Source organism: Colobus angolensis, unplaced genomic scaffold (genome assembly GCF_000951035.1).
Source record: "Colobus angolensis palliatus isolate OR3802 unplaced genomic scaffold, Cang.pa_1.0 Scaffold57, whole genome shotgun sequence".
NCBI lineage: Eukaryota > Metazoa > Chordata > Mammalia > Primates > Cercopithecidae > Colobus > Colobus angolensis.
In genome coordinates this window covers 9,982,121-10,008,582 of record NW_012119265.1, presented here as the reverse complement: position 1 = coordinate 10,008,582, position 26,462 = coordinate 9,982,121, and the positions used below count along the sequence as shown (strand labels likewise).

Sequence of the window (26,462 nt, the reverse complement as noted above, 5' to 3'; positions counted from 1 at the left end):
ACCAATGAACTCAACTTCTCTGAGCCTTTCTTCGCATTTGTAGTATGTACTGCAGTACTCACACTATCATCAGTGGGAATAGTGGGCATGTCATGAAGATCTAGTGGCATGATGTGGGTGAGAGTGATGACTATGAGTGCTAAGTGCTACACAAACGGAAAGGGAAACTCCTAGCTACTTTCTTCATTCAAAAGTAAGTGTTCACATTGGAATGCAAAAAAAGAACCTATGACAGAGAAGAGACTGTCGGTACTAGCCAGCTACTCCTCAGCTGTTCTGTAATTCCCCCTTCCCATCTGTAGTTAGAGGGAAGCCATGTTTTAGTCAGTCAGTGTGAGAAGAAGCGAGGCGTGTCCCTCCTAGGAGAGGTAGGCAGGCAGCTGGTGCCCCCTCCATGTCTCTTCCTTGCTCTGGAGACTTTGGAAAGCTACATTTTCCAGATGGTGTAGTTACAAGATGGAGGAGGATTGCTGAACTTACATGCTACTTTATGTGAATGAGAAATAAACATTTATGATGTCTAGCCCCTGAGATCTTGAAGGTTGGTCTGTTACAGCTATGTCTAGCAGTCATCACCCTCATTCAGGACAGAAGTTTTGGTAAGAGACAGGCCACATCTACTTCAGAGAATCACAGAAGCTTACATCAATCTCTCCGCTCAGGAATTTTCTGTGAGTTGAGTTCTACCCATTCTGCTCGAGGTTTTATTTTGATTGGAAGTCTACTGTCTTAGTGGGAAGGAGACAAATCATTCTAGTAAAAAAACTGCCTTTTGCTACAAAATGCATTTATTTCCAGTCAGACAAAATTCTTGAACTGTATATTCGGGTACATATTATAAGGTCATCTTTGATATATGCCCTGTTTACAAGATCCATTTCTAATTATTAAAGTGAATATCAAACACACATCTTTGCATCTTAAAACATAAATAAACTGCTAATGTTTATAAGCCATAAGTCTGGTCACTGACATGAGTGGCCTGCAATTCTTCAGTGATGAGCACACAGTGATACAAACATGATCAGATTCCCCAGGTAGGCAGGCAGCAGGCACCTGTAATTCGCCGCTGACTGTGCTGCTGTGGCAGTGACCCTTCTTGTGAAAACAGAGTTATGTGCAGACCAAAGTGTGACATATGCAATGTGGAGAGGCATTTCACAGAATGCAAACACCATTCAGGTAAATTAGTAGACTCCAGAATGAACGAAAGCTTAATGAATGCAAACCTGTTGTTTACAATACTGGGTATTGTGGCACCTTTTCACTGGACACTTTAATAAATATCTATTAAAGAAAGTAAGGATAAGAGAAGAAGCCGAAGCAGTTGTCTTGGTGCACAACATATTTTCAAGATTGGGCTTTAGGTTGTGAGTTTCAGAGATACCATTTTTTCTTTCTTCAGAGTAAATCATTCTATTTGGAAAGCCCTTCATTTCCTTAAAAAGACCTTTAAATTCTTCATTAGCATTAAGAGACTTCTTGTAGACTGCCAGGAATTGGGGTTCATTGGCTTAAAGAAGAGCACAGCACAGTTGACAGAAAGTCTTGGTTTGTGTCTTGAATTAAGAAGCCTGATTGGCTCAGAATTTCTCAGATCTACTTTATTCTTCACACTTTCCCTCCTTTTGGCTCCTGTTAACATCCCAAGCCCATAGCCACAGACGCTCATAGGTGGAGCAGTATACTTCATAAAATCTCATTTCAGTATCAACGATTTCTACTGCCATGGCTCCCTCTGGACTCGAAATAGTTGATATCTTGAAGTTCCATCCTTCACAGAGTTCTCCACTTGCTCCTTGAAGGTAAGGTTCTTGTTCTAAGGCTGATGCTGGGAAGGTTCCATAGAGGAAATTCCTGGAAAATCTCTATACCCTTCGGGTTCTTGTGCCCTCTCTCTCACTCCCCATAAGGCTACGGTTGCAATTCTGAAGACACGTAGGAAAAGTTTCTAAACTCATCCTGGTTAATCATTGGAAGATGTCCCTCATCAATTGGAGTTAAAACTGGCTCTTCCTTTATGAAGTCAGGGTCAAAATTACTGACATCTTCTCGGGATTTCTGCCAAAAAAAGGGAAACAAGGGTCAGATTTTATGCGCTTGAGGCTTACTCATCTTGCATGGGACATAGCCCATTCCAGTGAGTTCAGAGGAGTGCTCTGTAGCTTGTTCAGTAGCATTATTTACACTTATTGTTATGATTAAACCATGCTTTACAGCAAGTCTACTGCATGGTGCATTATTATGGCATTTGGCAACCACCAATTCACTAATTCCATGAAAATCTTGCTGAGCAGGCCTGTCTTAATAGGAGGCTAAAGATTAATTTGGTCATCCAAAAGCAGCTGGCTCACTCACCCTTTATTCTCATTTCACCAAGGTGGCATTTCCCAGCAGGCCTCGCTGAGGGGTGTGCAGCTGTATTTGTCAACAGAGGTTGGTAGGTTCACATTTGTCCTACCTATTGTTTGCACAGAGTTCTATACATTTGAAGAGATCTTCCCAAAAGGCTTCTTGGAAGTGCTGAGCTTAGGGAATAACTGTCGGTCATTTTACTCTTTAGGTAGATGCATTACGCCCTGCTGGACCAGCTGTGCAGTCAGGACTACAGGCTCCAGTCTCTGAAGGCCATGCTCTCCCTAATCCCAGGGGAGCTGGCAGGGGGCTGACCATTGAAGGAACGGCTTTACCTCTGGGTGCCTGGCATCCAACAGCCTAGTAGGCTGTTAGTGATTAAGTGCACTTTATGTTTTTAAAAGTTGAGTATTTTATATTTGTATAAACAAATGCTGCAAAGATCATTTCTAAGTGAGTATTACACATTTCACTGCTCTTACTTGGATCAATGATATTTCTTTATCACTCTTTTTTTTTTGAGACAAAGTCTCACTCAGTTACCCAGGCTGGAGTGCATGACGCAATCTCAGCTCACTGCAATCTCCACCTCCTAGGTTCAAGCAATCCTTCTACCTCAGTTTCCTGAGTAGCCGCGATTAGAGGCATGCATCACCACACCAGGCATTTTTCTTTCTTTTTTTTTTTTTGTATTTTTAGTAGAGACGGGGTTTTGCCATGTTGGCCAGGCTAGTCTCAAACTCCTGACCTCAAGTGATCCGCCTGCCTCGGTCTCCCAAAGTGCTGGGATTATAGGCGTGAGCCACCATGCCAGGCCTCCTGATCACTCTTGATCTATCGCTAGCCTGGCTTCTCTACCTTCCCACTGTGGAGCTCTTGACCCACAGATGAGCATGAGCTCAGCTCTCAGACCACAAGCAGGACCACCCTCAGGAAGCCCACCCCCTCAGCTGCGGAGCTTGGAGAGGAGCCCCTGGAGCTCCCAGTATTTCTTTGGTCAAAGGGAGCCTGGCCTGGGCTCTGCGCTGCAGCAGCTATTACAGACCCAGGCTCTCCAAGCCAAGAGGCCAGGCTCAGTGAAGTAAGCAACATCTCACACCCTCTCTGCTTTCTCAGGGGCTTAGAAAAGGCATAAAAAGTGCCCCAAGGAGCATGAGGAAATTGGCTAGAACAATGACTTTCTCAATTAGCCAAACTCTTTTGGGGAAACCTGCAAAGTTTCAGGCCTCTTATACCCTACAAGATTTTAATTTAGGTTAAGGGAAGTTGGAGATTGGGTAAACGAGAGGTGAAACTTCATAAGAATTAACCTGGGCACATGAAGACATGTTGTCCCATGGACAAGGAGCCCAGGTTCCCCCCAAGGGAGGCTGCCCTGTGCAGTGACCAGCTGAATTTCTCGTCTGTCACCCACAGGGGTTATCTAGCTGTTCTATGGACTTTGGTGGAATGCTGTGACATCTGAAGAAAGGAAAATCTCTGTGACAGCCTGGGACACTTACGATTCTGGGTCTGAAAGGTGGTTCCAGTTGGCGATGGTTCAGCTGGGCCCAGTCGATTTCCTTAAAAAAAGGATGTCTCAAGATGGCGTGCTCACCTCCCTGAGTCAGGCTGCCCAAGCGCATGGTGGGGTTCTTGGTCATGAACTGAGTGAGAGAGACAGAAAGTGTCAATCATTCATTCACATACAACCAGCATGTCACAAGACAGCAGGCATCAGCCATGGCAGAGGAGCTGTGCAAGACTTTCTGGCAGGTCTTGCTTAACTAGCTGGGTTTTCCATCACAGGCAGCACAGTCAGTATGAATCATGCCTTAAAGGTGCGATTGCCTGTGTGGATTTATGGCTTTTACCACTTCCATTTCAGACATGGCCACTAAAAGAAAGCAGGAGGGTCCAGTTTTCTCTTCTGTAAACACCATGTATTTTTCTTTCCTCTTTAAAGAAAAGAAGCTCTTTATAACAGTGTGCCTTTCCCCAGCACTGCAGTTGTGGGCAGCAGACATCTTCTGAATGGGGCTACTTTCAGAAACAGCTGTGCCATTTTTCTGAGTGACCTGACCAGCTGGCCAGGATTCCCGCTCTCTGACGAGACCACAGAGAGGAGAGAGAGTCGTTATTTTTGAAGATCTGTGTGAAGAAGCAGCAAAGGTGACATACTGAAAAGGTCTGTGTCCTGGCTCTAGAAAAAACCAAGTTGGCCAATTTTCTTTATGCAGTGAAGATATCATAGCCCTAGATGAAAGGCTTTTCTTCAAGATGTTCCCCCCACCGCCACTGTTTTGAAGTAGGTTCAATGACTGAGATTCCATTGCTCCATAGACCAAAAACTAAAATGAGCACTGCCACACAGCTAAGCAATGTGTGCATAGAGCTTCTCCGTCTTTCCATCAGTTGGGAAACTTCCTTACTGCTGGGTCCCTATCAAAATATGCTGGGCTAAATCTGCTTTCCCAAAATAGCCAGGAAAGATGTTCTGATCACTTCCTGAGCAAGGACTAGTACAGGATAATTCACTTTTCATGGCCGGCGTGTGGTTCTCAATTTCAAAGACATTGAAACTAATTCCCCATATTGAAAGAAAATTGTCTTGGATAAAAAGTTTTGTTTTTGTTTTGATTTAAATCAAGCTATCTTTAAATAGACTTATGACAGTCCCCAAGCACTTCTTTCCAAATCTGATTTGTGAACAAGACAAAAGTAATGCTGTGTTTATAGAAATTGTTTTGGAGCAGCATTTACAGAGAAAATCTTGTTGAAGGTGCAGACACGGAAAGACAGTATTTGGAGGTGGTCCCCCCTGCCATGCCAGGTGTCCAGAGGTGTCAAGCTGCCAATGTTGATTCAAATGAAAATGATAATGTTGAAGGAGGCTGCAAAAGTTCCTAAGCAACCTGATGGGATATAGCTTGTAAGATGCTTTCAAAAAAGCTTCAAAGGGCAGCTAATAAATGAATATATTGACAGGGTTTAATTGCTTCTCCTCTCTCCTAGTAACAGGGATTAAAGGCCACAGGTGGTTCTGGGTTGGAGGCAGGACCCAAAAGTAAAAGCAGCATTCAGAGCGGCACAGGTCCAATCAAAGCAGCTGCCATTCGAGGCACTTACAGTGGTCACCGGGGATTCAGGAGATGCATATCTTATAAGTAACTCAGTTCTGTAAGAGCTAGGAGTTAGTTCATACTACTTGGGCTCTCACTGAGTAAGCCTGTGCAACGCAGGCAGGAAGGGGGAAAATACTTACAAAAAAGAAATGAGTAGATTCTTGCATTAGGAAAGTCAACGGGATACAATTCCTGATGGAAGAGCAGTTGCTATTCTAAGAGCTGGTTAACAAAAAATAATGCTGCAAAAAACTCGGGAGACAGGACGGCAGAACACACCCAGATGGCCTGTGGGAAATTCCCAGGCCTGCCAATGATGTGAGAGAGGACATCTTGTGAATGGGTGGGTACAGCTTGTTCTTCTGGGCAAGACAAACAGTGCGGGACTCTATATGCCAGGGTGGCTGAAGCCCCAGTGTCCAAGAGGCTTGCCCATTCCTCCCTGCCCCTGGCACTGAACCCAAGCTTCCATGGGGCACTGTGGAAGAGGCCTTGCCTGATGACAAGTAGACCAAACACGACCGTCCACCCTCTAAAAACTGCACCCTTGGAACTGGGGAAAGGCAGAAAAACCCTTTCACTAGCTTGATACTTAGCCTCTTGGGCTTCTGATAAATCCTTTTGAATAACCAAGCAGTTTTGTTTTTATTTTTAATACCTTGGCCTGAGCCCTTTAGATGCAGCCATTCTCAACTTATACACACACACACTTTGATTCAACTGACAAAGGTTTTTAGGGAGTCTACTATATGTAAGGCAGCACACTAGGGGTTTCTCGGAGACATGCAGATGACAAAGACAGTGTCTCTCCACCCAGGAGCTAATGGAGAGAAGGGGGAAGAGTCAAGCAAACTTCATAATACACAGCTGGATGAAATGAAAAGAGACTTAGATCAAGTGCTGTGAGAGTTCGGAGGAGGGACGGGGCAAATAACATTGGGGTTGGTGGTGGGAAGGCAAGTGACAGCCTCATGGAAGAGGTGGCATTTGACCAGAGATGAGGATGAACAGAATTAACATAGTAGGCATGAAGGAAGAAAATGTGCCTGAGGACACAGCCAGCACAAATGCAGAGGCATACAAGTGCCTGGTACAGCTGGCATGCAGGGATGGCTGAGGAACCGCGGGGGCAGCCAGTGGGATCCATCAGAGGTGAGTGATGAGAGCTGCATAGCAATTTAGGGGATGACTCTAGCCACAGTGTGATGAATAAATCTTAAATGGAGAGGCAGCGCCTGGTGCTAGCAGTTCGAGGCTGAGACAATAGCTGAGAACGCACGAGAAGTTCAGCAACTAGGAGAGTTTCTAGTTAATCGGAAGGAAGAGTTGGAAGCACATTCTGGAAGGCTGTGGAAGAATGAACACAATCCACCAACTGCCTGGAAGGGGAGTGAAGAGTCCAAGATCACAGGTTCTCCCTGGCTGCCTGATGGGGCAGTGGTGTTGAGTAACAGAAACAGGGAACAAAAGAGGAACAAGAGATTATTCTTTGTAGCATGAGTATCAGTAGCAGTGTTAGTAGTAGTAGTAGTTTTGTTAGTGGAACAAAGACAAAAACAGCTCACACTTAATGAGATCCTATAGTCTGCCAAATCTGGGAGGTTGATGGGCTCAGCTTTGCATTGGAGGTATATGGGCACCCATGTGCAAATGAATTCTAGGATAAATCTGGGGTGCAGGCCAGGGCTGGCCATCTAACGCTCAGAGACATTGAAATTTGTGTAACCACTAAAGCTGGGAGGATAGGTTAGATTGTGGAAAGGGACAGAGACAGACCAGAACTGAGACCAGCCCTAGGTCTCAGACACATTTTATTCGGTCTACATAATGCGTTTTGAAATAATTTTAATTACTTCTCAAACATTTAAACACTAGGAAATGTCATATCACATGAAAAGTCAGGTTTTCCACTTCTCATGGAAAATGAGATGCTCAGGAACACGGTGCCTGCGCTCCTTTTCCATAGAAACGGCCTGGAGTGGAGCAGGGGCTGCTGCTTCTCATGGGGCATCAGAGGCCCAGTCAGCCACATGCCCCACCACTCTCTATCGCCTCCCATCTGGCTGGTGTCACTCATGGACTTTCATGGCTCCTGACCCCTGGCATAGAGTGGGAAGCAGCCAGGGTGGCAGCTGGAGGAGCTCATGAAGAGGCCAGAGGAGGATGAATACCATGAAACAGAAACCAGGACCGGGAAGAGAAGAGTCCAGGGTGATGCTAAGGGGGTGGAAGCTTTGTGTGTCATGGTGGTGGTGGGGTGGCCCTTCTACCACTACCCCTCTCCAATGATGTGAAGATGAGGAAGTAAGGGAACACTCAACATTAGTCCCAGGGCTGAAATCTTTCACAGTTCACGTTGGTGCAGATGTGTGGAGTTGGGGTGGATAGCTTTCCATCCTAGGCTGGGCACGGGCCTTTCCCTAAACACTCTGTTTCTACTGCTGTGGATGGTGACAGCATAATCCTTTTGCAGAAAACTTTCATTATTTGCTTATGTCCCTAATGGGACCCAAAGGCCAGTAAGTTAACAACTGTGCTGCTCAGGGCCATCACTTTCATCCACATCTAAGGTCACACTGAAAAGTTGCCTCACCTCAGCTGACCTTCTCCCTGACTGTGATCCAAGAGGAAAGTCGGCCAAAGAGGAAAATAATGTGACTTCATGAAATATTCTGCACACGTTTACTGAAGGAAGCAGAATGTTTTCTAGGGCCAAGAAAAGCACTTTACAAGCTGCAGAGAGTGAGGGGACCAGGGTGGAAAATCTGGATTCTCCCCCAAATGTAAGTCTCAGACTCACCGGAGAGCAGCAGAAAGAGAAGGGTCAAGAACTCGGGGAGTCATTTTGTGCTCCCCTTCCTGCTGTGGCCCTCATTACAGTGGAACTGAACTAGAGGATACTCAAGGACTCAGAGGCACACCTGGCCCTGAGAATGAGACACTTAACAGTTTTTTTCCCAGACTACAGAGTAGGTGTGGCTGCAGGGGAAAGCAAGCAGACATGCTCCCTCCTGAGGCTAGCTCTAACAGGACACGTAGGGGATTTGGGCCAGGTTTGTATAAGAATGTCCTGGGAGGCCTTCTGCAAGCCAGGGAAGGCTGAAAGATCTAACAGCATCTCTGACATGGAGGGTTGGTCAGGATCTGCAGCATCACTGCCTGTGTTTGTGTAATTCTTTCACCACTGAGTTACTATGTGACCTTAGACAAATTTCTTAGCTTCTCTGGGCCTTAGATTTCTCAATTCTAAGATGAAGATTTTCCTATATTTCAAAATGTTATGATGAGTCCATAAGAGAATTAACATAAAGCGCCTGGCACAAAGAAAGCCCTCAAGAAATGCTAGTATTGTGACTATCTTGTTGCTGTCCTATGCTCGAATACACTGTCCCTAAACACTCTGTTCCCACTGCTGTGAACAGTGGCAGCATAATTCTTTTGCAGAAAACTTCCGTGATTTGCTTATGTTCCTAATGGGACCCAAATGCCAAACTTGTAAGTCCATCCTGTTCTACTTAAAGGCAGGGGCACAGATAGAAAGCTGCCGAGAGACTACACTCTGAGGTCAGCCTTGACCCTGAGGCTCAACTGGCTCTCCCTGTTCGTCTACAGCCAGGAAAGAGAGAACAAGATCTCTTTCTGCCTTCACTGTCCTAGGCTCCAGTAGTGCAGTGGGAGGAATGGTCTTCGGAAAACAATGTTTCTTTTTCTTGCTTTTAAAAAAAATTTCTGAAATAGGATCTTCCCTGTTCAGGCTGGTCTCAAACTCTTAAGCTCAAGTGATTCTCCTGCCTCAACCTCCTGAGTAGCTGGGATAATAGGTGCGCATCACCATGCCCAGCTAATTTTTGTATTTTTAGTAGAGACAGGGTTTCACCATGTTGGCCAGCTTGATTTCGAACTCCTGATCTCAAGTGATACGCCTGCCTCGGCCTCCCAAAGTGCTGGGATTACAGGTGTGAGCCACCAAACCCGGCCTACAAACAATAGGTTTTAATGTGCAACTGTATCTGTATTAACAACAGAACAGAGATACTAAATGCAGCAAGATGGGTGCAATGGAGCAGCTTCTTTAAAAATCTGGTGTCAGGTATGGTGCTTATCACATCTTGTGGGCTGTACTACACATGAGGCAGCTTCAGTTTTGAGTTGTTGGATGTTCCAGATTATAGAGTTTAAACTAATGCTGTGTCATTATGAGTCTTGAAATAACCGGGCCCAAATGTACTTTGAAACTCACTAAAATATAAGTAATGGCTAAAAGTATTTTTTTCCTCTTTCAAAATCTGTCTGATTTCATAGGAAGAGGACAAGTTATATAAATAAAGCAATTAGTCTAATAAGATTTTCTTCCAGGAGCCAGAGAACACTGTATTTTCTACCCAATGGCTGGATTTGGCTGTTGGGCAAACAAAATGACCTTCTCCATTCATTCAATTTCAGACCTTAAACAAAGGGCAGAGAGAGAGAGTTAGCAGCTAATGCTGGCAAGTTAGAAGGGAAGGAAACCATGCCACAGAACCTTCCTGCCAATATTCCAGAGCGATGATCCTAAATGCGGAAAAGGCATTTTATGGCTCTAAAGAGGGTCCTGGGGAGAAAGGGCAGAGAAAGAGCACAGGACACAGAATAGAGTATGGTTCACAGCCATGATGCCCAACCTCACCATGGCCATAGACCCTAATGGCCACCTTGGGCTGGCGAGAAGCACATCACGCATGCGTGTTGCAGGCACGTGTCCGTCTGAAGGATGCTGCTGGCACACACAGAGTCTGACCCAGTTATGAAGACCAACCTTCTCCTTTCATACCCATCCTGCCGGCTGTTGGGGAGATCTGAAGACACCCTGTGCTAGCAGCACCCTCCAGTTCAGGGCAGTGGTCACTCAGGAATGTGGCTGCACAGTATAAGAAAGACACCAGGCTTGGACCTGGCATTGATAAGTCACTTTTCCATAGGAGAAGGCAGTGACAGACATTTAAATGTAAGATGGGGCTGATGACAGTCCACTGGGGGGTGGGATGGGGCTTGGTAGGATGGAAAGGACAGACAACAGACTTCTGGAATCACTCTGGGGAAACTGTGATCTTCCTAAGTTCAGGTTCTTATACAGAATGGTGCTGCTATGGAATACTGGATGAGCCAAGAGAAGGAGAAGTGCTCTAGCATGCTCAGATTGGATCTGGATGGAATTTGCTGGGGAGGGCCGGAACTAGTAACCTGCACACTCATGGCAATGGCCCACCCTGCCAGGTATCCAGACTAGTTTGAGAAAGGGGAAGCTACAGGAGTGGAGAGAGTAGAGAATGATACAGTTTGATACAAGTTACCGCTTAAGAAGTGGTAGCCATTACCACTACATATGTATGCTGCATACTCTTTTGTTGCACTAGGCATTAAGTGTTCCAAATTCGTTGGATATAATCCTTATAGCAACTGTGGTTATTATTCCCATTTTAAAGATTAGGAAACTGAGAAACGGACCCATCTGTAACCTGTCACATAGTTTGGAAGTGCTACAGTCAGGATTCAAACTCAGACCTTTGCTCTCAGTCCCTGTGCTAGACTTCCTCTCGAGGCTACCAATTTTCTTATTTGGATTCTGGGTTAAGACACTTGGACCGACAGGTGAGGAGAATCACTACACAGTTATCTTTATTTTCTCCTAATAAATGACACTCAGGACTTCGCCAGATGAGAATTCACAGCACTCTGTGTGTTTCCTTATGTTGTACTTCTTTGCCGGCTCATGTGACATTCTTTTTCCTCTGATTCCATGGAAGGAGAAGGGCTGAGAAGTACATACAGTGCAGGTGCTAAGTGAAGGAAGAGAAAAGTAACAGGGCTGGAAAAAATCCCAGGCATCCTTCCGCCTGAACACTTGGTTTTATTTCAAACTACTGAGGGTCTTTATGCTGGAAAAGATAGAAGGACACTTAAAATTTTCAATACTCAAAGAGCTGTTGACCAGAAGAGGGGTTACATAAGAAGTAATTTCAGGGAGAAATAAGTTCAGGGAGTGGAAGTTAAAGGAAGCATATCTAAGCATAAGAAAAATTAAAACACATAATGTGGTTGTAATACTCAATACCATTAAGTGATGAGAGGGCTTCCTGGCAGGAACAGGATTGTGTCATTGAAAACATCGGAAGCAGAGCCGGACTGGCCTGTCCGGTGTCAGATCGGTGGCCACACCAGTGGCCTCCACAGTCTGTGCCCATATCAAGGGACTCTTTTCTTTCTTCTCTTTTTGCATTTATCACTAAAAACTCTGGGAGGAGAAAAAAAGCTGGCATTTTGAAGACTGTCCTTCCCTCGGCTACAGATGCTTTGTTTTCCTTGAGTTTGAAATGGGCTTTTCTTTATAAAAAATAAAGTGAAATAAACTTGCTCAAGCTGATCTCCCTGAGCCAGTGAAGGAGGAAGTGGGCATGCGGGTGTATTTGAGAATGCTGGCGGGTCAGTGCCTTACCTGGCAGGTTGTAACTGACCGGCATCAGAATATTCTGTGCGATATCTCCAGAGACACACTACACAGTGTACTTTATTTTCTCTTGATGAAACTCAGTACGGTAAATGCCCTATACCGTTCCTGCAGCGGGGCAGGAGCAGTGCTCAAATCTGTGGCGGGCTTGCTGGCTATGTTTTCCATGCTATCTGCGACTGGAATCCAGCAGCCCTTCATGAGCACATACTCAATTCCTTTCCAAGGTTCCCAACACCCCGCACCTCTTCTGTGTTTTAAAATCATTATTGCTTCCCTGTATCTTCATTCCTGTCATGGGACAATGTTGATTAACCGTAGGTAAAGGTTAGAGGAGAGTCTCGGAGATGGAAACCCAAGGTCATGCGGTTGTGCCAATGCCCGCAGTTAGACAACATGCTTTTATTCCTGACAAACCAGTCTCAGGCAGCTCTGACTGATGGGGCAGATTTCACTGCTCTCCAATGACTTCCAAGTGTTAAGAAAAAGCTGCTGCTACCCTACATGCCCAAGCTATACAAAGTACTTTTTTCCAGGTATGATTCCCCAAATGTAGCTACTGAAGAGAAGTGAGTGCTAAACAAAGATTCCCTAGTGGGGACTATACAATGTCCTTTATTCTTCTCTCATGAAATCGAGGCCAGTACCCTTCTTTATCCTGGATGTACATTATCTTTGGCATCCAAACCAAATCTAATGATCAACTGCCCAAAATTATTGACCTTTGATAGTTGGCAAGGACAAACAAGCAAAAAACAACAAAGTCAAATACTTCTGTTTGCAAGAGTTTTTCTAACTTGAAACAAAAAGCTTTTCTGACCCACAGACACTGGTTAGCAAATCTCCACACAGGAAAAGTTTCCAGGGTCATTTTACAAAAGCTTTGACATCTGTATCTTCCTGGCAGAGATGGAGATAAATGAGACATGCAGCATGAGTACTCTATTTAAAACAGAGAAAAAAAATCCTTCACACAGCTATCAAAATGGAAGGACCTCCCACCTTAGGAAACTTACAATCTAATGAAGGAAAAAGAAGTAGAGAACAAGAACTTCAGCAAAATTATATGACTTATAAAGACCCAAATACAAAATCTCTGGGAAGAGCAGTGTTTTTCTGTTTTCTGCAGACACTGGCCTTGATCTGTGAGCAAATGGTTCCTTTTCTGAAGGGTGTTAACCTCACTAGGGGTTTCGGTAAGAGGCCTGTGGGGCAGCTTCCTTTCCTCAGACAGGCATTCCAGTCCTGACTGCCAGGTTGCATGTTAACCACTCCTCTTACTCAAGGATCTTTCGATAACTTTCTTTTGGATTTCCCCTAACAGTGTTTGAAAAACCAGCCCTAATGATCTGGGACTAGATCTTCTGCATTATTCAGGTCCCATTTTTCCTTCCTCTTCCCCAGCCTTCTCCTGGCTGACCACCTTTGTTGGCTTCCTTGAGCATTCCAGCCTCTCCCAGGAGGGGAGTAGGGAAATGGAGAGGAAGACAGTCAATGCTCCTGGAATTCACTGCCTGGCGACAGATGTGGGACACACTCAGGGCTAAAAGAGGATCCCTGAATTAACTGTGGTTCCCCCTCCTTTGTGCATAGAGGCAAGCAGGATTCCTGCAGACAATGTCTCCGATGATGAAATCTGAGAGGCTGGATGACAGAGAAATCCACGTGCATACATACACACTTTAATTTCTATAAAGCTTAGGAACAAAAGCACTTTATAATCTCCTTCTGATGCCAAGTTTACAGTGCTTCTAGAGTCGACAAAGGTGACTCAGGAGAATGCACCCAGCTCCTTTCAGCACTTATTTAGCCCAGGCACCTGTGTGAGCTCAAAGACAAAGGTGCCGATTTCACCTGAGTAGAGCCTGAGCCACGTGATTTCTTCCTGGCGATGATTCAGCAAAGGAGTACTAACCTCTGAGACAAGGCCTCAGCTTCCTGAGCTCTGCTGACTCGCCTGGGACTTCCCTAAACCTTTCCGGACCTAGACAAGGGCAAAATTCAGCGGAACCTCAGAAGCCCTAAGCAAATGACAGACTTTCTTTTGCCTTATCATTATCAGCATTTTGGGATAATTTACTGCCAGCCTAAGAAACCTGATGGCATGGTGACACCAGAAAACAGGTAGTATATATTCCCAAACCAAGTTAAAAAAAAAAAAAAAAACAGAAATAACAGCTGGAATGCCTTTTATTTTTTCTTTACACAAACGTATGTGTCGTCATACACCTTTTTTCTGTTAACTTCTGAGGATCCTGCCAGTGTGAATACTTCGTTCTCTGCGAGTCGCAGGTGAGGCTGCTTTTGAGGCACGCACATGTTAAGTATTCAACAGAAACATTTGAAACGAAGATGAGAAAAACAGAAGTGGAAGCAAGAAAAATACTCTTTCCAGTGTGCTTATTTGGGTGCATATAAAGTTACTTTTAGATGTGCGATTACTGGTTAATGATTTAGGGAATTCTTTTCCAGTAGAAATCCTGGGCTAAAAACTGTGTGTGCTCTAACTACCCCCGCGCCCACTGATTCTGCACTCCATGGGAAAAGTTCTCACAAGCAAGTCCTTTGTCCACTACCCACGTCTATGGGAAATGTTTGAACAGCTACACACAAAGAACTCACAAGTCCACAACCTTGGGGGTATTGTGGGTGGAGAGGCCAGTGGTAAAGGTGATGACAGGGAGGGCCGGTTGGGACAGTAAGATTAGATTAGGGGTGAAGAAGATGCTGGAGCCTGCCTTGCCAATCACACACTTTTAGAGGAAGGCTGGACAGTACACACTCTCCCCAATCCTGAATGTAGGCACTCGCTGACATCACACCGGATGAAGCCCTGAGGTCTTCAACATCTGTAACTCTATGGTACGTAACATAAACAGGTGTCTGAACAGTTTCCCCAGATACAGAATAATAATAATACCTTTCATTTAAAAAGGTAAGAGGGAGTTCAACAAGCTTTCCTTCTTAAATAAATCTCCATCTCAGGAAGCCATGGAAAGATGCCTCTCCCACACTAAGATGGCAGAGAGAGGCACTGTGAAGGGCTGGCTTGGAGATCTCAGCTCTTCCTGCCTCCCAGTGGGAAAGGGCAGATCCAGCCGGGAAAAGATCTCCCAGGGCCCCAAGGAGGCAGCATGGGGCAAAGTCCAACAATGAGGATTCTCTCCTTCTCTGGTCTCTTTTCTGTTAAAAATGCTTCTTTGGGGTACGCTTTGTTACTACCCTGGGGGTTGAAGGACACTTCTTGAGAAGACATAGAGTTTCTTAAGGGACGCTGAAGAAATTAGTCATGCTAAAACCACTGGGTAAGTTTGTCTGTGGCAAAAAATCATCAGGGTGACACAGACTCCCAGGCCAGGAAGCCGAGACTCTTACTTGGATTTAAGAGATGTGGCCAGGATCCACAGGGCAGCTTGTATGTGGCTCATATCATCTGCTCTTTCTGTATATTTGTATTGTAAACCATTTCCCTTCATTTGTGAAGATAGAGATCACTTTTTCTATACAGGCTACAAATGTTTCTTCACACACACATGCTGAGCTTGTTTGTGTAAGATATTCATTTATGTGGTGGTTTTAAAAACTTTTCCATTGTGGAAATTTTAGACAACAGTAACATAGAACCTCATGTATACTCATCACTCAGTCTTGATGGTTACTGACACATGCCCAGTCTTGTTTCATCTGTTCCTCCCCACAACTCCTGAATTATTTTGAAAGAAATCCTGGAAGTCACTTAATCAGTAAATACTTCAGTCTGTTGGTCCACTCTTTATACAATAGCCAGGGTGATCTTTTGCACATGAAGTAGTGATTGCATCATTCATGCTTGCTTGGAATTCTTCAAAGACTTATGTTGGCACTTCAGATAAAGTCCAGTCTCCTTCGTGTGGCCTAGGATGTCCTTTGGGCTCTCACTGTTCCCTCAGCCTCCTCCCCTGAAGCTCTCGCTGCCCCACTCCTTTGCTCATCACACTCTAACCAGCCTGCCACTGAGCTGCTCAAATGGACTGCTCCTTTCTCAAGACCTCTGCACACTTTCAAGCCTAATTTCTCTTCAGTCTTTATTAAATGTCATATCCTCCAGATGGCCTCCTTTGGTGGCCCAGGTCATGTTAGATCTGCCTGTTAAATAAATGCTTTCAAAGAACTTTGGATTTTAATTTTTTTCTCATTCAGTTGTAAGTATACAGTTAAGGTATAATTGCTCTTTAAAATTTCTTTCTCCCTCCCCACCCCAACTGGACTGTAAATTCCACAAGAGCAGGATCATATTTGCCTTGCTCATCACTGGATTTCTAGCACCTTGCACAGAACCTGAGTATTGCAGAACCCATGCCTGCTATGCACGTGTACGTTGATATAAGCCTATTATATAAACAAACAGATCAATATCTATTTGGCTATTTACACCCCACCTATGCATCTTTGGTCAAGATTTAAAAGCTCCTGGAAAAACAAAAATACAATTTCCTTAGGAATAAAAGCCTACCACAGCCTTGTGTAAAATTAAGCATGCAATAACCTTGATGATGTTGCTGAATTGTTGAAGGAGAAGATGAGGATAATAACACCTCTAAGTGTGTTGTGAAATTACTACTCACAAGTTAGCAATACTAATCACTTACTCTTGTATTGTGCATTCCACTTGGAAAACGCTTTCATGTATACTGCGTTATTTGAAGCGCGCACTGTAGGTGTTATTATCACACCTTTACAGACTGAAAACCAGTGGCAGAAGTCAAATGAGGTCTAGGGTGTGTTCTTTCTGTTCTAATATATAAAGTCTTTTCATCTCTCTGGGCCTCAGTTTCCTAATCCACAGATGAGGAAATGTGGACAAAATATTTTTAAACTATTTCTAGCTCTACAATTCTGTGTTTATGCTTCTAACGATCACACAAAACTATAAAATTAAGGGCAAAGACAAATAATTACAGTTCACAACTTAGCACTCATGATTTCCCTACTGTTTTTAGAACTATGCGAAACATCATCCAATGGATTCAACTATTCACATCAGGAACTCTTGAAGTCACCAGGCTCCCAGAATGTCTGATCTTAGGTGGACACAAAATTCTGGAAAAAGGCATCAAGTCAATAGTGGTAAAGAACACAGTATACCTTGATCTGGCCCTGTGCAACCAAATGAATGCTTGTTCAGAGTGCACGTACCACATCTTATTATCTATTCATCTGTTGATGGACACTTGGGTTGCTTCTACCTTTGGGCTATTGTACGTAATGCTGCTATGAACATGGGTGTACAAATACCTATTAGAATTCCCACTTTCAATTCTTTTGGGCAAATATCCAGAAGTAGAAGTGCTAGATCATATGGTAATTCTGTTTAATTTTCTGAAGAACCTCCCACCATACCATTATCCACGCCAGTTTACATCCTCATCAGCAGTGCACAAAGGCCCCAACTGATTTAAGTAATGTGTTAAATGGCCTTTGATGAGTCACAATTTCTCAGTGCTTCATGGTTTCCTCCTCTATAAAACGAGGGGGTGGGAATGGACAATCTCTAAGTTTTCTTCTGGTAGTAAAATAACTATATTGGCCTAATTAAATCAAGTTGCAATTAGAGCCAGAAAGCAGCCTGAGTGGTTGGCATAGCATGCCTTGCTATCTCAAACCCTCCTCCTAATATGACAAATACTTTTGCAGAGATAAGGACAGAGTGTAAAAAACTCATTTCATGCATGCAGCTCTCAGTGGTAACAGTGCAGGACACTTCCTGGTAGGTACCCTGTGCCAAGCACTGCTTCAGGCACCCACACATGTTATCTCATGCCAACCACGCAGTAGCCCTGTGGGTTGGATACCCCACCTGCTGAGGCATGGAAGAATTATGCCATTTGCCCAAGGAAATGGAGAGGAAACTAAGGCATGCAAGACTTATGCCATTTGCCCAATGTCACACAGCCTATTAGTCAAAGAGCCAAGATCTGCCCCTAGGCAGTTCTGCTCTGGAGGCAGGTTCTTAACCAACCCAATTCTGATGCCTTTCCCTCCTCAGTGTGTCTCCTCAAGTCTAGTCTTGAGTGCTCTGAATATTTCTTTCTTCTCTGATCACATTTCTATTTAAATGTCTCAGTCCCCTGCAAAGACTAGCTGAATGTTCTCATCTATACCATTTAAGCTTCTTGTTTTTAGGCATGGAGAGTAAAATGTCCCAAAAAAAAAAAAAGAAAAGAAAAGAAAAGAAAAGAAAAAAAAATCCCAGAAATCCTCTTAGTGATTTTTTTTTCTTTTTTTTTTAGTAATTTTATCTGACAACATTTAAGTGTTTTTAAGAAAATTACATTGAAGGTACATGCCTTGAAGGAGGAAAACACGGAATGCTTATTGTGTGCCCGGGAAGTTTACCTATATTATTTCATATAATCCAGACAATCACCCTTTGATATGGATTTTATTACTTCTATTTTACAAGCAAGGACACTGAGATTCAGAGCGGCACAGAGGCTCGCCAAGGTCACTCAGTCGGAAGGTAACAGGACTGGGAGGCAGGCCTTGCGCTGTGGGCCCAGAGCCCCTGCTCCTTCCGATGTGGAAGATGCCCAGAGAGAGTGTCAAGTGTCACTTAGGAAAATGAGTGCTAGACACATGATATGTAACAGTCGCAGCTGCTGCCTCCATCACTGGAGCAGCTGGCGTGAGAAAGGAGCTGAAATAAAGAGAAGTGAAGGGACTTGTAGCTTCCCAAAAGTGAACCTGCAAGGAGAGAGAACAACTCAGTCTCCACTGTATGCGATTCTTCTTAGGCACCAGAGGCTGTTTCCTCTTGGAGGAAAGACCATGAGGCTATTACTGGATAATATATTTGCTCGTTACCAAAAATATCCATATTTACATAAAAGATATAGCTTGAAGTAACTGAGCTCACCTGGTTAAAAAAGAAACAGTCTTAGAAATTCCATATGAATCTTGACCTTGCTTAGTACTTGTCCTAGGTTCTAGGCTAAGGGGATGATACCTAATTTCAGATTTAGTTGGAAAGAACTCTCTCAAGAGGACTCTGAAACACGAGAATAAGGTTGAGGACTTCTGAAAACGTAAAGACAAAAAATGAGGAATGTCCAACCCAAATGGTGATGTGGCCTCTTAAGATTTCTACTAGACCTAGATTCAAAACGCATATGGTATCTATCAAAGAAACACTGATCTGGATTGCTAATCCAGTGTTTATATTAGAGAATACAAAAATTTCTTGAGGCATGGACTGACTTTTATTTCCTACCCTTCATGGTACCAAGCCTAGTGACCAATGCTGACAACAGGCATTACTTTATGGCTTGAACCAGTATTTTCATGTGAATTATGAACTCTGGGATCCTTTGTCTAAATATTAAAAACTACTAAATCAGCTACAGTAATTGGACTAAATATGTGGGGTATGGAAAACCATTAGTATGATGAAGGTGGCTGTTGCCGGCCACAGAAGGCTGGCACGTTTTTTTTGCAAAAAGCCAGGTTCTGGGCCATGGAAGTAGGAAAATGATCATGCAAAGTCCGCCTCCCTCTGCAGCATGATGAGGCTGTGTTATAGTGGTTTATGTTATCAAAATTGGCTGCGGCCAACCTAGGTGAGTACATTTCCCTTCAGGAAGTTAAGAAACTTCATGGCACAAATCCACAAAGACAAGTCTTTCTCTATGACTTTTTTTTTTTTCATAAAATTATAAAAGCCATGTTTATGGTTTCCTCTAAAATTTCCACTAATATAAAAATGAACTGTTCTTACAAAAACATGTTAGATAGGAGACATTTGGTAGAATCCCAAAGTACTGTGAGATTTTTATTTCTGTGGGATTAGTGCTTTCTCAATTTCAGGAGGGTACTGGCACCTCAGCTTGAGAATCGAGCCATGTGTTATGATTCACTTTGGTAATATTTGCCTCAGAAGGATTTCTGTGATTATTTCTCTTTTAGTGATGTAGAGAATTCTCAGGGACAATCAAGCCTTCAGCCCCAGTACACAGTGACCTACATAACAAATGTCCTTGAAATGGCACTGATTATAGGGCTAGAAGTTTCTAAAGAGAAACAAGTCTTTCAACAAGATAGCAAATATTTCTCACATTTCGCTTTTGCCTCAAATTACTGAAGGGATATAACTTAAGGATAGTAATTCTTATGCCATAGATACTATCCAACAGAATATAGATTGTTCTGATTTATCCCTTCTCGAACAACTGATCTTTTATTTGCCTTTATATCCCCTCTGCATATAGTAGGTGAAAAAACATGATTTTAGAACTCAACTAATGTGGTTACAGAATTGACCCAAATTGCATGTACTTTATTTTCAACATAAAGGCGTCCAATACATGTTTTTCCTCAATTCAAAGGCGTCCAGCACAGTGCCTTAAATGCACACACAGAAAAGACTTTCTCAACATGATCCATTACAACACTGCACCTGCAGCCTGGGCGTGGCACCTGGCTTGCATAAGAATAACTTGGAGGCAAAAGAGATCTGCAGAGGTTGGGAAAACCTTCCTTCTCCTCTCCCAGCCCTAAAAGAAAGGCCCTTCATCCTGCTCCTTGAAGATGCCAACAGAAACACAACTGATATAATAACAGGCTGGGAATGGCATTCACTTGACCCAAAACTCTGGCGTGGCCTGACTGTATGAAGGGGAAACATCACCTCCCCTCAACTAAAGTTTGAAGTGCTAGAAATACTTGCTATTTGGCAAACAAAGTTATCAAGGACTATCAAAATTGGCCCCAAAATAACTATTGCATAAGAGAGGGTGTATTGCATAAGAGAGGGTAACAGCCTGAGAGAACTCTGGTTCTTCGCTTCTTTAGATTAGAACACAAATTTTAGTTAGAGCTAGTAGTTTACTGGTGGGAGGCACTGAAAAGACACCAGAAGCACATAAAACAAGCTGGTCTGCAATAGATCAGAAGCTAGCTGGGTAAGCCAGACTTACAGATTTGAGGATCCCTGTGGCATCTTCATGGAGCCAGGTAGGGTAGACCACCTCGTCATTCAGTATGGCCTCAAAGAGGTCATCTTCGTTCTCTGCCTCAAAAGGTGCGTGACCGCAGAGCATCTCATAGAGCAACACGCCCATTGCCCACCAGTCTACTGCAGGCCCGTACAGCATTTCCTGGAGGATCTGTGCAAAGGGGGCAGCGGGAGAAGGTGGTTCATACATAAGATTAACAAATGTGTTCTTCATAACTAGGGAAATTGATGCACTAGGAAATATCAAAGTTTTTTTTTAAAAAAAGTCTCCTGTGCTACCATGCATATTTCTTTCCATTTCTACAGAGTGGTCTGTTTTCCCTGTGGTCAACTCAGAGATGCCTTCTCCGGTATGGTGAGGAAATATTTATGATTGGGCCACAGTGACGGGCTCGTGCAGATTCCGAACAGAAAGGGTTCTGGAAATATATCCGTGAGGGAAAAAAAGGAGACTAGGTTCACTCACTCATATGGGAAGGATTCAAGAGCCTTTCTTTAGTTCTGCTAAATGATGCTGAAATTAAATCACTAAGTAGAGACGAAGAGGAAAATAAATAGCCATGAGTGGCGTTCACTTTGTCTTTATTTAGTGCTAAAGCCCAAAGCAACTGCAAAATCTACAAATTTTTTTTTTTTAACTCAAATTCTTATTAGAGTGACTCAGGTCATTTTCAGCCATCATTCACCCAATGAGCCATAAACGAGTCTAGAGGTGTTGGCTTTCAACACTGCCCCCAACGCTGCAGCACATAAAAGCAGCCAGTGGCATTTCTGGTCAGAGTTACTGGAGAGCTCAGATTTCAGAGCTGCATCAAGCAGCTGCACTCACCTCTGGAGCGATATAGTCTGGCGTGCCACAGAATGTGGCCGTGGTGACGCCATTGCAAATCCCCTCCTTGCACATTCCAAAGTCTGCCAGTTTACAGTGACCCTCGTGGTCCAACAGGACGTTGTCCAGTTTCAGATCTCTGAAAGATACAAAGAGCAGCATGAGATAGGGCAGCCAGACCCCAAACCATCCACCTCTCAGAATGGGCACACACACACACACACACACACACACACACACACACACACAACAAGTGCGGCCACATGCGGCCGTGTGAGCTTCTCTGTGCTATCTGGATGACAAATTTAGATCAAGTCTCAGAACTTGCCTCATGGCTCCAAGATGATGGGCCCATTAAGAAGGGGCTAACCACAGGAAAATGTGGGCTGTCCTTTAAAAACGGAGGGCAGAATGTGGCTTTTCTAGGCTTTCCACTTACCTTGTACTCAGCCTATCCCCCATCCTCCACTCTAGCACCCATCTCTACCCATCAGAGTCAGAGTGAACACTCATAGGGGAGGTGGCCACTGTGTGCCAGGGGTGGTGACAGGCACTAGGAGCACAGCTGATCTTCATCTGCAAGGAACTCACAGTGTAATGGGAGACAAATATTTCCTAGGCTAGAAGCTCCATGATGGCCGGGATTGTGTTTATGTGGTTCGCCACTATGCCTGGCATAATGTACTTAAGAAATACTTGTCAGCTGGGTGCCTGTAATCCCAACACTTTGGGAGGCTGAGGCAGGCAGATTGCTTGAGTTCAGGAGTTTGAGATGAGCCTGGGGAACATGGTGAAATCCCATCTCTACAAAAAATACAAAAAATAGTTGGGCATGGTGGCATGCACCTGTAGTCCCACCTACTTGGGAGGCTGAGGTGGGAGGATCACTTGAGCCCAGGAGTGAGCTGAGAGTGCACCACTGCACTCCAGCCTGGGTGACAGGGTGAGACCCTGTCTCCAAAATGAAAAGAGAGAAAAAGAAAGAAATACTTGTGTGTGTGTGTGTGTGTGTGTGTGTGTGTGTAAAACCAAAAAATACAAAAAATAGTTGGGCATGGTGGCATGCACCTGTAGTCCCACCTACTTGGGAGGCTGAGGTGGGAGGATCACTTGAGCCCAGGAGTGAGCTGAGAGTGCACCACTGCACTCCAGCCTGGGTGACAGGGTGAGACCCTGTCTCCAAAATGAAAAGAGAGAAAAAGAAAGAAATACTTGTGTGTGTGTGTGTGTGTGTGTGTGTGTGTGTAAAACAAATAGATACATATCTTATATACAGACACACACATATGGACAGGATAGACAGGGGAGGGGCAGAGGAGGGAGAACACACCAATTGCTGTATCATCCTAGTGGCATGATGAAGGTATGAACCAAGTGCTACGAGATAAACGTAAGAGAGAACAATTCCTTCCAGTGGGAGGAGAGAGAAACAGCCTCACAGCAGAAGTAGAAATTGAGCTGGGTCTGAAAGCATGAGTCAGAGTCTCCCAGGCAGAGAAGGGGGAGTGAGAAGGCTGCCATGGAGAGGCGGATGGGGCGGGGACATGGCAGCAAGCCCAGTGGTGTGGCTGTGCAGGTAGACTCAGAGAACCCTGGGTATGGTAAAGGAGGCTGAGGGGCGGGCAGCACAGGACACAGGAGTGCTGGGGCCATGAAAAATCTCAGGGCTACAAGGAAAGTTAAGTCCTTCAAACCATGAAGGGTCCTGAATGTCACACTAAGGAATTTTGATTTTCAGATATTAGGCAAAAGGAACTTCCTGATGCTCCCTAATTAAGGGAGTAACTGATTCCTGGCTGGACAAGAAAACATCATTTAGGGGAGGCTGAAACCGTCCAGAGAAGAGATGTTAAGACCTGAACCAGAACAGTGATGAATGGAATGAAAAATAAGGAGTCAGTCAGGAGAAAGGAAGCAGGGCTTTGGTGAAAGCAAAATCAGTAATAAGGCTTGATAATCACTTAGAGATAGGCAGAGAGAAGCAGCAGAAATGACTCCTGGGTTTCTGTCTTAAATCCAGTAGGTTTGTGGGGATGTTAACCAGGAAAAGGAAAACCAGAGTGAGAAAAGGGTTTGTTTGTGGGTACCCTAGGTGCACAAGAAGCCTAATAGATTATGGAGACTCTGGTTCAAGGCATTTTCCACCCCTCCTCTAATCCCTAAGAGCAAATTCACGTGGAAGGAAGTGAATATTCAGCAGCAGGATTGTTTAGTAAAGAGTCCTCAAGGTCGGCAGGAACATGGCCGTGTACTGATAAAGCTGTCTATAAATAAAAGCCAGTGCTCTCTTAAAACAACCCGCTTCCCAGCACAGGCACATGGTTCTCCTGTTGCCAACCATACCCCAGGGCACTGTTACAGAGGGAAGGTGGCACTGCTAGCCTCACAGGCACAGTCTAGACTGGACAGAGCGGCAGCTTGGCCTTTTGGGTGAGACATTTACACTTTGGTTTTTAAAGGAACAATATGCTCAGAGGCGACCCACATAGGCTGATCAGTGACGAGGAGGCTGCAGGTCACTAGGGTGGCCTGGAGCTTTGTGGTTAACTGCCATTGTGGGAGGCTGCCATGGCCTTGGCTGCCTGGAGCCCCCCTCGCTGTGGCATCTTCACAGTGGCTGCAGCTGACTGCTCTTTCTGGAGTGTCACATTCACTATGGGTTGTGTCAGGGCACTCAAGGTTCTATTTTCCTGCCTCAGTGTGAGAATCAAGGTCTGTTGGCCTGCATGGCCCAAGGCAAAAGGTTGGTCTCTGTCCAGCCTGGATCAGGTTGCTGGCTTGGAGGAGGTAGGTGATGACAGAACTGGCATGACTGGTTTCCACACAGTGTCCTGTGAGTTGATACAGCCTGGCCAGGCAGGTCTTACAGAAAATGGCCACTAGAAAATGCCCAGGAATGGAAAGCAAGTCTGGTATTCCAGGAATCCCCAGTAAGTGTGGTTAAAGCAGCAAAGCTTTCATGGCACAGATCAATGGAATGCAGAACAGACTTCTCTGCTCCTAGCAGCAGCCTTCCCAGGTGTCAGGGGCATAAGGCAAAGGCATGCTGAGTACCTGTGCACCCACTTCAGCGAAGCAAGCTTTCTGTGTCTCTAACCCAAACCCAGTCCTGGCTCCAAATCAGCCCTTCTCCATGCAGAATCCCATGTCCTATATAAGTGTTTTCAGTGGGCTGATTTGTGGAAGCTGCTCCCTCCCCTTGCCCCACCACACGCATACAATATGAGCACAGCCAATTTAACCTACAAGAGGTTGCAATCACAGCAGCCCAGGTCAGGAGCAGGGGTGAGGATGATTGGGGTCCTGTTCAGTGAAGGAGGCCAACACTCTCAGTTCTTCCACAAGTGTTTTCTGACTTGCGAGGCACTATAAGGCCTGGGTGCCTGGCTCTTCTGGGGCTGAGGGCACACAGCAGAGAGGCACCTGGCTGAGGCTGGACACGCTAGTCTGCAGCCCCAGGAGAGAGCATAGCCGGGGGGACAAAGCCCATGAGCCCAGCTTTATCGACACTGTGTCCTAGCCTGACAAGCCAGGCCTGTGTGGACCTAAGCCCAGAACACTCTCACTCACATTTCCAAACAAGGTCACTGAGTTTCAGAATTTTCCCGAAGCCAGTATGCCTGCTGAGGTCTTGGAAAGGATCTTCTTGGGCAACAGAAACAAGTGCTAACAGAAATCCACAAAGGTCTCAAGAGTTGACCCGCAGTTGCTTAAGAGCTTGTGACTAATATCCCAGGTAAGAGGTCTGACTGCTTATTACTCAGCTGCTGTCATGGGCAGCAGGAATTGCGCGGGGAGGGAAAGTGCTGGGCCATCAGTTTTGTCTGTCAACTATTACAATCAGCTCTGCATGGGGAAGTCTTGGGACGTAGCTCTCAGAAGACACAAGTGGGCAAGACAAGAATGTGACTCATCCTGGTCACAGGATGCCCGAGGCCACAAAGGCAGGTTAGACACCTTAATCCTGATTTCAATCTAATTTTAGGCATTCTCAGAACTGTATGAGCCGTACAGGAAACACCATGGCTGTTCTCACACCAGGTGCTATCTAGTAAGACAGATCACTCAAACTGGGATCCCAAGAGGGTTCAATTAAGAGCATAATGTAATTCCAGGTTACCAGTTCTGCCTTCAGCAAAAGTATCTCATACCTGCTCTATGAAGTCTGTCCTGATGTCCCCAGAGAGTCATAGTAATATCAACTCTGCTCCTAGGGTGCCCAGTTTATACTTCTATGATAGCACACCCTGCACTGTATTCCAGAAGGCTCTGTCTGTGCACCTGTCTTCCTTCTTAGCAGCCCCAGCATGGTCCTGGCAGGAGCTGCTGACCAAAGGGATACATAGAAGCATTTCAGATGGACCCCAATGTGACTGCCCTGGCCAACTCGGAGCCTATCTTATTTTTAGGGGATGAAAGGACACTCCATAAACTTTGCTCCAAAGTACTTAAACTTATAAAAAGCCACATGTTTTACCCCTTAGAGATAGACTTGAGAGGGAAAAGAAGAAACCTGCAATCAAAATTTAAATTCTTCTCTTTGGTGAAGCTGGAGAAAGAAAGAGATTTTGAAGGGTCAATTATTAAACAATGAGGATCAAGCAGAACACTTATCCTTGTGCTGGCCTGCATCCAAACGGAAGAGCAGAACATGGAGGGGGTGACTCAAACAAAGCCAAAGATTACAGAGCCATTTACAGT

General features: G+C 44.7%; 1 protein-coding gene across 1 annotated transcript in view; it reads right to left on the bottom strand.

Moving 5' to 3' along the window:
• Positions 1–768: 768 nt before the first annotated feature.
• PRKCH (protein kinase C, eta) overlaps positions 769–26,462 on the bottom strand; it is a 370,394-nt gene continuing 344,700 nt past the window's right edge. Inside the window, exons 12-15 of the mRNA XM_011961950.1 lie at positions 21,762–21,900; positions 20,895–21,083; positions 3,858–4,001; positions 769–2,061 (exon numbers count right to left, since the gene is read on the bottom strand). Coding sequence (XP_011817340.1) covers positions 1,915–2,061; positions 3,858–4,001; positions 20,895–21,083; positions 21,762–21,900 — 619 coding nt within the window. The 3' untranslated portion in view covers positions 769–1,914. The remainder of the gene's footprint in view (positions 2,062–3,857; positions 4,002–20,894; positions 21,084–21,761; positions 21,901–26,462) is intronic.